This window comes from Schistosoma mansoni, chromosome 3 (genome assembly GCF_000237925.1).
Source record: "Schistosoma mansoni strain Puerto Rico chromosome 3, complete genome".
Lineage (NCBI taxonomy): Eukaryota > Metazoa > Platyhelminthes > Trematoda > Strigeidida > Schistosomatidae > Schistosoma > Schistosoma mansoni.
The window spans coordinates 8,927,549-8,940,039 of NC_031497.1; the positions used below are offsets into that span (position 1 = coordinate 8,927,549).

At 34.7% G+C, this 12,491-nt stretch overlaps 1 protein-coding gene across 1 annotated transcript; it reads left to right on the top strand.

Moving 5' to 3' along the window:
- Nucleotides 1–435: 435 nt before the first annotated feature.
- Nucleotides 436–11,940, top strand: Smp_129360 (putative cyclin G; the record flags this gene model as incomplete). The annotated part of the gene is made up of 7 exons (XM_018799125.1): nucleotides 436–912; nucleotides 1,830–1,922; nucleotides 2,395–2,538; nucleotides 6,234–6,311; nucleotides 8,087–8,578; nucleotides 10,600–10,775; nucleotides 11,852–11,940. The coding sequence occupies 7 exons, from the start codon at nucleotides 436–438 to the stop codon at nucleotides 11,898–11,900; spliced, it is 1,509 nt and encodes a 502-aa protein (XP_018650945.1). The 3' UTR covers nucleotides 11,901–11,940.
- Between the last annotated feature and the right edge of the window lie 551 nt (nucleotides 11,941–12,491).

Below are 12,491 nucleotides of genomic sequence, written 5' to 3' on the forward strand. Positions count from 1 at the left end.
ATGGTTAAACGTGTCTGTTGGTTTATCAATGTGATCCAAGGTCAAAGACATATTTATTACTTTGTGATTGGTTAAACCAACATCGATTTCTGTAATCGAATAGCTGTTTGGTCAAATTGTCTCTACTAATGACCTTTGTTTTTATTGGTTGAGACTACTACTTATTCGTTGGTGAAAAAGGACGTTCGTCTTTGTGAGCCTAGTACATTGTGGCATATTTTGGGCACCGTAGATTCCCTAGTTTGCGATCAGCGAACTCTCAGATCGCTTCTCATTTGTTCGTGGTGATACTTCTTTGTTTGTACAGCAGCTTTATTTTGCAAACCTCAAAATTAACTTATTTTGTTTCGAATTATTTTCGGTTGCTACAGCTGATATATTTTCTCATATATACCAAGTGATCAGACTCTGAATACAACTCCTGATTAGAAAATTATGGCCAAGGTCTTAAATCAACACCAACAGTCATTTTCTTCTCAAACAACGCATTCCAATAATAACGGCTGTGTTGCATCTTTTTATACTGCCAAATCCAGATTTAACTTCCTCAGGGCACCTAAACGTACCATCTCGCAATACAGGCGATATCCTAGCCGTATACGTCGAGCTCAGAAATACGAACCGAATCCTGTGTCCAGCGGAAATGATTCTCAAAAGTCCAATATTATCGATATTCTATGCGGTGCGGCTGATTCCAAGCAAACTGCCCATAAGATTTTCATGAACCAATATCCTTTGCATATTACTTCTGATTATAAACGTTCGCGTCCGGAGCTAAACGGTCAGTCAAACGAAAATTTAGAAGATATGTCAATATCTACTCCAGCGGCATGTTATTTATGTCCTTTACAACCGAAAAATGGTCTTCGCTCTGATTTGTCCAAAATATGTCACTCACATATAGTCTGCAAAGTAAGCACAGTTATCTTACTTAAGGTCTACGTAATTACTCATTTCCTCCACTTAACTGTGGCGACGGTTTCTTCTAAAATTTACTGTTCATACTTCACAGGAACAAGGTATTACGTCTTGTGGGGTCTTCATATACTCTTAGTTGAGTTTATTTTTAGATTACTGTGTCCGACATATATGTTTTTAATCTGAAGTAGTGCTAGGACAGGTCCAATGAATATAGGTTAGGACAATAAAAGCCTACCCTGGACTTCCCTGTCATAACATATTTGAACGTTTACATCTAGCCTATTTTGCCGCACTTAAATAGATGTCCGTATATTATCTTACTCTATATGGACTAGTATTTTGTTTTTAAAGTCTTTGCTTCTTACATCTGTGAATAATATGAGAGGACACTCAAAGTTCAATAAACAAGATTAAATCATCTGGATCTGTAAGTTTGTCTCTCATATCAGGCCGTTAAAATTCTGTTCAGGGTAACTATTTTGTCTATATTGATACGTTCTTATCGAGTTTGAATCTTGAAAGTACGAAGTCGATGTTTATTATGAGTTATCTCCCTATCTATTTTTGTTACTGACGTCGTGTGGCTACTGAGTTCTACACTCATTATTGTTTTCTCCAGTATTGGATGATTAGTCCAAAGTGGTCTGATCATATCAATACTAGCCATTTATTGACATTCTGCTGTCAGAAAGGTTTAGTTAATGATTATATAATCTTTAAGGGTCTCCTGAGGCTTCCTCCACGTTGCATCAATATACACCACTTTTATCGTTGACATACTTAGGTAACATGGATTCGCAGTTCTGTCGCATCTATTGTCAATAACTTTTATACTATTGGTACTAACGTAAATATTCCAGCCTATAAGTAGTCTTTTTGTTATCTGAAGCCCCTCTTTCTTTTTTTAGCTCTCTTTACTCGATAACGATCGCCTGCAAAATCTACTCTCGAAGGAATTTATTTACCAACCAAACAATGCTTTCCTATATTATGTTAATCCAGTAAGTGCTACTGAAGCTATTTGCTTGTGTTTGTATTATATGCATTTCCAAGCATAAATAATCACTAGCATTGTATCTTTCTTATCATGACTGTAAGTTAGTGTTATCTCGTTCAGAACATCGGGTATAAACGAAGAATATTGTTTTCAAATAGATATTAGTCAGGATCTGTCTTATTATAAAGTAATATTTGTAGGTATATATATAAATTGTACTAAACCAATCAAGGGAATTTGTATCCATAATTATAGCACAAAGACAATCATTACTCCAGATATGAATTCATAACACCGATGAAGATCTATGGAAACGTAACATACTTTTCATTTTGGGGACAAAGCTTAACCAAATGGATTTAATTACATCACTACCTGTGAGAAGTTGCTTTAGTCTTCCCGTTTCTTAAGAAACTTTGTTATTTTCAATGTCTTAAACTGCTGTCTCGTTAATATATTTTTAATTTTACCAATAGGAAGTCGATGATAAAGTCGACGCCGCACTTCGAGATGAAGCGGTACACAATCTGCGCTTTTTGCACAATTCATTTTTCAATCTCTCTACAGAGACATTTTGTAAAGCTGTCAATCTCATTGATCGTTTTATTGTTAAAGTCAAGGTGAGTGTAAATTTGTTCTATTAGTTTTACCTTTGAATTTGTTTACTTCGAAATGTTACGAGTTAACTATAACTGCCGTTCTATGAAACTACACTTATACTCGCTCTCATTTGAATATCAAGTAATATTACATTAGTATAAGAAAGTTTGTTTCATCTATAGGGTGTTCTTTATCTTTAACAAACTATGTTACTATATTTTGTTTTCCTCTGTGCTCTGTAATCTACGAAAATTTATGACTAGTAGTACGTGAAGAATTTTTTTGCGCGTTGAGCTTAATATTTGTTAATCTTTGTTTCTGATTCATGATTAATATATCCCCATTTCAATCTGATCGATTTCTTCTTGCATTGTTAACTGTAGTTATTAATTTCGTGTAGTGACTAAAACGGAAACTCTTAATGGAGATATAGATTTATTTGTTGATTCTTGATGTTTGTAGCAGGCTCAGAAAAACCAATCTTAGCAGTTAAGTGTACAACAGATCCTCTTAAACCTCAACTGTATTGATGATATATTATTTCCTAAACAGGAATGATATTCAGCGTATCTAGTGTCCGACAAGGCTGTTTACTATCCCCATTTTTGTTTAACTTCATTAAAGACATTGCTGGAAATAACACTCGTCGACTGAATTTTCAGGAATTGATCTCTTACCAGGAGGTCCACTTATCGACTTAGAATACGCAGATGACATAGTCCTGTTTGGTGAAGACGCTGACAAAATGCGGTCTTCTGTTAGCACTGAGTAACAATGGCAGGATATTCGGATTGTGTTTCTCCCCCTCTAAATGTAAATTGTTACTCCAGGACTGGCCTGCGTCAACACCTGAACTAAGGATAGGGAGCGAAGTAGTGCCCCCAAATGCCCTGGTACGGCCGAGAGTGGGGAGAGTCTACTCTCCCTCTCGAAATGCTCTCACATGGCCAGCGAATATATAGCCTCTGCCAGGGAAGTCCTACTCACTGCCTTCTCGTGGCGGGGGTGTTGTTTACGAAAGTGAGAGGACGAAAAGCGAATGTCCGGCGCTATAACCGGATTGGTGGACACGGAGGGTCCACCTAGAGGAGTTGGAAAACCCTGATTCCAAACCAATGGTGCACATGGGCTCCAGTATCCTGATGGAACGAATGGCGGAAGAACCTGTCATTGATCAACGGCTACCATGGGACTGCATCTCCTCACGATGCTCCACTGCCTTGTGGATCAGACCTTTAGGTCAAAGGCTCGGGGTGTGGTCCCCTAAGAAAACCACCTGCTTCGGTTTGGGCACCCGGGCAGTATCACAGCCCACACACAAATGAATGAAATGATGAACTCTATTGAGCGAAGTAGTCGGACGCGTCGACAACTTCACTTATCTTGGAAGTCTGATCAGCCCTAATGGGTTGGTGTCTGACGAAATCTCAGCACGGATTCAAAAAGCTCGTTTTGCTTTTGACAACGTACGTCACCTATGGCGAAGACGAGATATACGTCTATCAATTAAGGGATGAGTATACTGCGCAGCAGTTCGTTCTGTTCTACTTTACGGCTGCGAAACGTGGCCATTAGGAGTAGAAGATACTCATAAGTTACTAGTATTTGACCACCGATGCCTTAGAAATATTACTCGCACCTGCTGGGATCACCGGGTAAGCAATAGTGAGGTTAGACACAGGGTATTAGGGAATGATGGTAAATCAGTTGATAAGGTCATGAATCTTCATCGACTGAGATGGTTGGGCCACGTGTTACGTATGCCTGAACACCGATTACCACGACACGCTATGCTGACTGGTGTAGGGGATGGTTGGAAAAGAATTAGGGGCGGCCAAACCAAAACATGGCATCAGTGCTTGAAGTCACTAACTTCTAGTCTGAGCCATGTTGGCAGATACAGACTACTTGGTTGGGGTCCACGTGACTATCGTGACCAATGGTTGGAGACTCTAGATGAAATGGCTCAGAATCGATCACAATGGCGTAGCTGTATACACTTTCTGTCTTCATTTAAACCTTGAGATTAAAATTGCTTCATATCTGTCTTTCTTGCTGTACTATATCCTTATATACAACCTTCCTTTTATATATTACCACCACTAAATTAACTACTATGAATTTGGTGTTCATCTTGTTATGCTAATGAGGTATGGCAACTTGGACCGATGCATAAATGTGCCTGGTCCTACGTTGTAGCGGACTGACTGATTTATCCGACTTACAAAACATTTAATAAAGTGTATTAATTCTCCCTAGTCTTTCTGTTTCATCAGTTTCGTATAAACATTGTAATTTACAGTATTTTATGGTTAAACCGAAGCATCTGTAGTTATGTGCAATCGTCTCATATTCTGGACATTCGGTTTTATGTTCTAAAAATATATGATTGATGTGTCTACTAAATTAGCGAGATTCGGTTGGATTCTAATGATATAGAACAGTCGTTTATGTACTTGTGGTTCCTTATGTGGTCCTACATTCCATATTTTAATACAATACTTCGATCATTCCTAATAGTAATTGAAAAATAGTTGTGTACTTTCATGAGTCAAGAAGCCAGTTTGGAGCGTAATTTGTTCAATATCAAGCATTTGTTAATTAACTGTAAGCATAATAACGTATGTACTATGTCTATCTTCAAACCATTCTTGCGATTAATCAGCACTGTTCAATGTAGTTCCAAGTATATTATTACCATATTGCTCTAAGCAAAGGATTTCTTTTCTGGCGCCTCTTCGTTAGGTAGGTAGCTAGTCACTGACCAGGGAGCTTAAGATAGTCTAGTCAACGTTTCTGGACAACAGACTGTCTAAACTGTTCCTCGAAAAACACCCATCTCCCGAGACATCTGAATGTTGCTAATTGGCGTAGCATCAAACTCACAGGTTGTTTCACTGACACAAAACTTGTTGCCAGTGTCTTGTTTGAGTGGAGATAACTACCTGGAGCTACCAGATGTGGCTATTGCTTTCTGCTCGTTAGCACGCTTCAACCACCAGGTTCCTCGGTTTTTACACAGGCTTAGTAAAATTACCGGAAATAGTATTCCGTGTGTATCAATAAACTCCTATTTTCCCTTGGTAGACCGGGATGTCTCAAGGAGTTTGGAGAGAGCCTGCAAAACACAGTCCTCATAATTGGGACTTTTCGTAACTTCGCAAGTCACTTATCATTTTCATGTCGCTATTCAAATGTAACTAATGCTGATCTAAGGTTTTCGGTGAGCTGACAGATAGTCTTGAAAATAACTCGATTAGATATTTGTTTGCAACGATGGTTATTAGCAAACTATTTATGTTAATCCGCTTAAGACAAGACGTTTGTAGGACACTAAAATTCCGGGTAAGTTTGAGGAAGCTAGACCAGGATCTAGATTTACAAAGATATTTTAAAAGGGGTGATAGCCTTATCTAAAATCACACCAGCAATAGCTGGTTACAATGTGATCTTTGTGAGTTCATACTTCGGTTTGAGAGGGAGGATGACAGGTAATACGTCAAAGATAACTGCCTAATGATGATGATGACCAGTTGCTCTACTTTCATTATTAAAATTTGGTCCTCAGTAACTAACACTATCTTTATTTGGGTTCACTGTTGTATATATATATATATATATATATATATATATATATATATATATATATATATATATATATATAGTTTCCTTAACCAAATCGACCATCCTCTAATGTATAATTATTTTTCTCCAGGTCAAACCCAAGTACATGGCATGCGTAGCTGCTGCTTCTTACTGTGCTGTATGTAAATTGAGTAGCTCAAACAACAAGGTATGTCAGCACTATTACCAGCGTAATTTTCATCTGGTTTTTCATGTTTAAAGCATTTGATATCCAGCAATCAATTCGTAAATTTGAACTGAACTCTGCCTACCTCGATTCGTGCATCCGAATAGTGATACTACTCGTCTCATAAAAAACTTTTGTGAGCACAGGAACTTGTTTGGTTTGGCTACTTCATTTTATTAAATTAGTTGATGCATTTTATTTTTATTGTCATTAGGGCATATGTACGAATTTGGTACATTTTAAAGACTACCTTACAACTTATCATGAAATAACATCAGAGAATAATGTCTTCAAATCACTGTCGTTTCACAAGTTGGTTTAAACTCGCTTTACGTGGTTTAATCTGAATGACATTGATAATTTGTGTTTGGACAATTAAATAACCCATTGTGTCATTGAATAAAAATAGAATTCAGCGAAGAAAATTTTCTTCTGACGAAATCATTTACTTAATCTGTACATCCGTATTTATACTTATATGAAAATAATGTTTTGTAGAATATGTTTGATCGTCTGTTAAGCTGGAAATGTGGTCAGTGTTTTCATTATCATGCGTGTTTTTTGTTTAATTCTGCCCTATACTTCCTTACTGATAAGTTTTATGTATATCATTATAAAGTTTTCTCATCAATCTTATGAAGCAATTTCTCTTCAACATTGAAAATAAGCTCATTTCTTAAACTATTTTAGAAAGATCACGCCATTTTATTAAAGTTTAATTGCTATTTTAGGTTCACGTTTCTTTTTGAACTTATTATTACTTCAATTAAGTGACATAAATTATTAAAAATATATCATCATATATGTGTTCTGCAGGTTGATCTATTATTTACCAATAAGCTGGTCAGTTTAATATGTCTACCAACTAATATTTCACTTACTTTTTGTGTATATTCCAGTTTTTTTTGTTAATTACAACTCAATTTTTCATTGAGTTGTTTATTCTATTAGCTCACTATCTTTACCATACCTAATGTAAATAAATAAATTGTAGTTTTGTTTATTAAACTTAGTCAGTTCATCAATAGACACCACATGAATAACTAAACAATTGAAAATCTACCCCGTTTCTATATTTATTAGGAGAGATGGCTTTATATTTATGACGGTAATACAGTTGATTCATTTGTTTAAATTAGCATGGGTTTGATAAAGATGATAAATTTTAGTTCTTTTAATTGCAATTCTGTATAAAGAATATATATATATATATATATATATATATATATATATATATACGAAGTTAATGTTCTTTATATGATTAACGTACTATCTTTATTATAAATTCATTAACTCGTGGGTTAACGTCAAAGTTTTCCGTCCGTAGGTACCTAAAAATTTCCACTAAATTCGCAAGTACACTCATCACTAAATAATACCCTAAAATATTTCTTAAATTAGAGATAGTTTTCTCACTACTGACAGTCTAAAATCAGTATAACCTGCCAACTTCGTGTACCTGATTGATGGTAACATAGTAGGCGTTCAATTTATTGTTATGAAATGAAGTGGGTTTCAACCCACAACGTTGTCAGTGGTTCAGTGTAACATGTATCAATAATACAATTTCAGTAGTATGTATAGTCTTATTAGCATATATATATATATATATATATATATATATATATATATCAGCTTAAATTTTGGAATACCTATGCGATATTACTATTCATTCAAAATTTTTAACGGCTATCATTTTCACCTGCATCTAGAAATAATCTAGTCATTTGTGTTTTCGTTCCGAAAATTTTTTCCAGAATGTTATGTTGCCTGATCCAGAAACAATAGTACATATCACTCGTTGTGGTGGTAACGCTGCTGATTTGTTGCGTATGGAGGAAATCCTCGATTCCAAATTATCTCATGATCTTGATGGAGTAAATGCATTCGATTTCTTGCAACTTTTCATCGACTGTGTGACCAAATCTAAAGATATCATGGAGAACGAATTGATTAATGTTGGTCTGAATATAGATAGTTATTTACTTGAATCAGATGTAGAAAAAATGACAGAGACAAATAATATAACCTCAAGTGTAGAGAAATCAGATGAGGTGAGAAAGAGTCTTGTAACAGCTCGTCAGAGGGATTTCAATTGGAAAACTCTTGTTTATAAACGTTTGGGAACACTCATGGAGATTGCATTGTGTTCGTTGGAAGTTTATCGTTTCCGTCCTGTTTGTTTAGCACTTGGAATTTTAGCTCAAGTCGGTATTGAAGGTCTTCTACCGTTGGCAGATCTATGTGGGGTCAGTGATTTGATATTTTCCCACTTTGATTATTTTTTAGAAACATAATTATTCTAATATATAAATTGCTGTGTATTAAGTGACATTAAATTGTTTACATTGGTTCCAATATCATTATTGTTTATGAAGTATTTTGAGTGTAAAATTTATGGGAAGTCATTGAAGGGTTGTCTCAGTTTCTTAACCCTAATATCAGTACTGATACTTTGAGCTTTAGTCGTTTTTATTTGAGCCGAGTTTTGCTAGCCAATATATATATATATATATATATATGTATATATATATATAACATAATCCATCACTGCCCAAAAATGTATGTAATGGTCTGCCCGTATGCTTAACGTAGAATATAAATAGGCGTCGATTGAAGATGTTTTGATTTCTGATTGTATAATTTATTTCAAGATTAATAAAAAAAACTTGGCAATCATTAGATGGGCGTTAGCATAGAAATATAATAATGAAAAGATTTAAAGCCGACTAAATCAAGACATCCGATCAGTCTATCATGCTATTCTTATTTGGTCTTAGATAACCTTCGACCACTAAGTCCCAGGTTCGAACCCCGCCTCACCTACTTCGGTTTGAATAACTGGACCTCACACTCAGAATACATCTCATATCCAAGTACCTGGTGAATGAGCTAATTTGATTTTACTTTCGCATTGGTCTTCTTATTGGAAGACTCACACTGGCTTTGTTGTGTGGAGACCATGATTTAGTCACAAATTGTATTTGAAGAATTCAACTAATATTACCCGAAATCGGTTGCATTACTAGTCACATATATATGTCTCGCAAAATCCTGGGTTTCTATTATCATTATTATTACCTCTTACTTTCCACACTCTCTGAATTTTATTCATTCTTTTTGGTATTATTACCTGTGTGTTGTTTATACACTGCCATTGAGGTCAATATTTCGAAACAAATCAAATAAGATTTGTGTGGCGCATATGTATCTGGTACCCCTTTGTACCAATATTTGTTTTTAAATAAATAAAAAGACAATATTTCGACTCCTTAACTTTTCGTCATGTTGATCTCCTCGTCATGTCAAGTTTGGCAACTTGGATATGTATGCTAATTATTATCAAATTGTTTTTGACTAGGAAATAAATTAGTATCTTAAACGAAACAGTCAAATATACCTTGTTTTTTATTTTTTTTAAAGTGAAGTTATTTTACTTCTCATTTAGCTTCATTTCCTATCTAAGTCTGCATGATCTCTATCACATGTTAACATTTTTATATAGGAAGTGCTATTTTTAAAGTATTCAGAGTTATTGATGGTAGTTTTTGTTTGAATTCATACTCATGTTTACATTTCTCACTAACTGTTCAGATTATTTTACCAAGCACCACCTTTATATACGATTCCATTCACTACATTCTTCCAGTTGATGATCTCATAAAAAGAAGTTAAGATATAATGAAGTATTTCGTTAACTTCACTAAACTATATTTTTATACTGGCTTTAGACCTACCATAAATAATATTTAAATGTTCATGTGTTCATGTAAAACTAAAAACAACAGAGCAGGGTCCGAAAATGAAGTCGTGTTGCTGACTGTTCTAAGGCGTGTTGGCAGTAAGATGTTCCCCTCAGGCAGTCAACATCTGTGACTATGCCACAACAGAAGAAGCAGATTAAGAATAATCAGCCCTAAAAATACCATACCTCACCTTACCCCAAGGATTTCCATTACCGACGGTATGACCTTCAAAACGCGGATCTAACACATGAAGAAAGTCTCTCAAAAAGGCCGTGTGTGATCAAATTCAAGCAGTTAGTTGTCTCTTCGGCTCTGCAGTCACGTTCGTAGGTCTCTAAAACCACGATTAATGCAGTTTCCTCAAAAAGTATTATACAGTATGGAGAACCAGAGAGTGATAGTCAAAATCTCTTGTTATTCTGATCTTTATTGTGCTTCTAATGACTGGACAACCATTTTATGTCCAATTGATCTATTTACTTAGTTAACTGCTCGTAATTCTGTTAATTTTTAATACCTTTTAGGTCGATTGGTTTGATGTTCGTGAATGTGCAAATCTTGTGGGTCAACTGTATGAATTATATTATCGAGATCCTCCTCCGTCTAGTCGCAGAAGAGCTGGATTATTTGTAACTAGACGTCAGTTTCGTGTTGGTTATTCGAGTCCCACACCATTGGATACAATCTCTGAAGACTATGAGTGAGTTACCAAATGTCTTACTTTTAACATGTCAGTCATCTACCCTATTTTTTTAAAATATTTTAATGCAGCTAAGAAGTAAACATTCATTCGTCCTAAAATACATGGGTATATACTTTGTTTATATTTGACCCTGTTAATGATATGTCCTATTATTGATTTGACAAGCAGTTTTCAGAAATCCACATTTATAAGTCTTTTGTGCTACATTCTATCAGCACATTATGAATTATTAGTATGGGATTGGTTAAATTTGGAGACTAACACCGTTGGACGCCGGCTCAGTAGTTCAGAGTTTAAGCATTTGAGCGAGACCCAAGAACCCTGGTTTCGAATCCCTCATACGGAATCGTTGGTGAGCACTGATGAGGAGTCCCATACTAGAACAAAACGGCTGTCTAGTGCTTCCAGGTTTTCAATGATGGTCTAACATTGGTCGGTCCATTATCTCAATAAAAACGTTATGAGTTACCAAACTTTTCATTTCATAGTTTTCTACCTTCGTTTTATTCAGTAAACTTTGAATAGACATTAGATTTATGAAAGATAAATTATTCTAACATATTCTAGTCTGTAGACAATGTTGTACTTTGAATTACTGAGCAATAAAATAAAGCACTTGGCCCATATACAGTTACTAATCAATCCAGTTTGGAACTTCTTCATACATTTAATATCTATTTCTCTTGTATAAAGCCTGTTATTTGGATTAAGTGTATTTCTGTTAACTATTCACTTAAATTAAAGTTAATTGAATAAACCTTGTGAAATTCTAGGGCCTCTCAAAATAATCAACTAATAAGCGAGTTAGCTTATTGCTTGAATCATTTGACTATCAACTACCTTAGTTGAAGATTCCATCTAACTTGATTTGACCAGCCAATTAGTATCACCAGATTTCACAGTTAATATGTGTCCTTTATAGTTTCAGTTTATAAAACTGTTGGATGATATTCACTTATCATTCAACTATCATACAATTCATAGGTTCAACCCTCACCTTTTCTGTTGTCCTTCAATCTCTCTACCAAAAAGAAAACAATGTTAACATATTATTCTCATTATTCTATTTTTAGACCCGTTGAAGAAGATGAATGGCTACTTCCACTCCTTTTTGAACCATGAAGAAGTTCATTTGGTTCCCTGACATGTCTCAATCCATATTCAACAGCCGTTATGTGTATAACAATACACTACTACTTTCACTACATTATACATATTTAATGTCTTAATTTTTGAGTGCATCTTTATTATTCTTACTACTGCATTCATACATTCATTCACTTAACTATAAACATTCAATATACTTCAGAAATCAATATTTTCATTTAACAGCATATTAAGAAAAATCATTCTTTTTGACAAAAAGTCCTCTTTATCGTGAAATGATATATATATATATATATATATATATATATATAATGTTAAACCCGGTGTTAAGAATTTATTTGAAGTTTCTGCATAATGATAAGCGAGTAATACTTTGATAACAGAAGTGTCCCATCTCTACTTACACAAACACTATTCATCATTATTGTTATAATTATTATTGTTAACATCAGCATTATAATCATCTTGAAAATAATTTTTTGTCATCAACTCAGGGACTATTTTCTCTTTTAATATTTAATATACATATACAAATACATTATAGCTGAACTTTATTCTGGTATCCTCGACCATTCTTTCAATTAGATATGATTGTGTTGTGTCTTT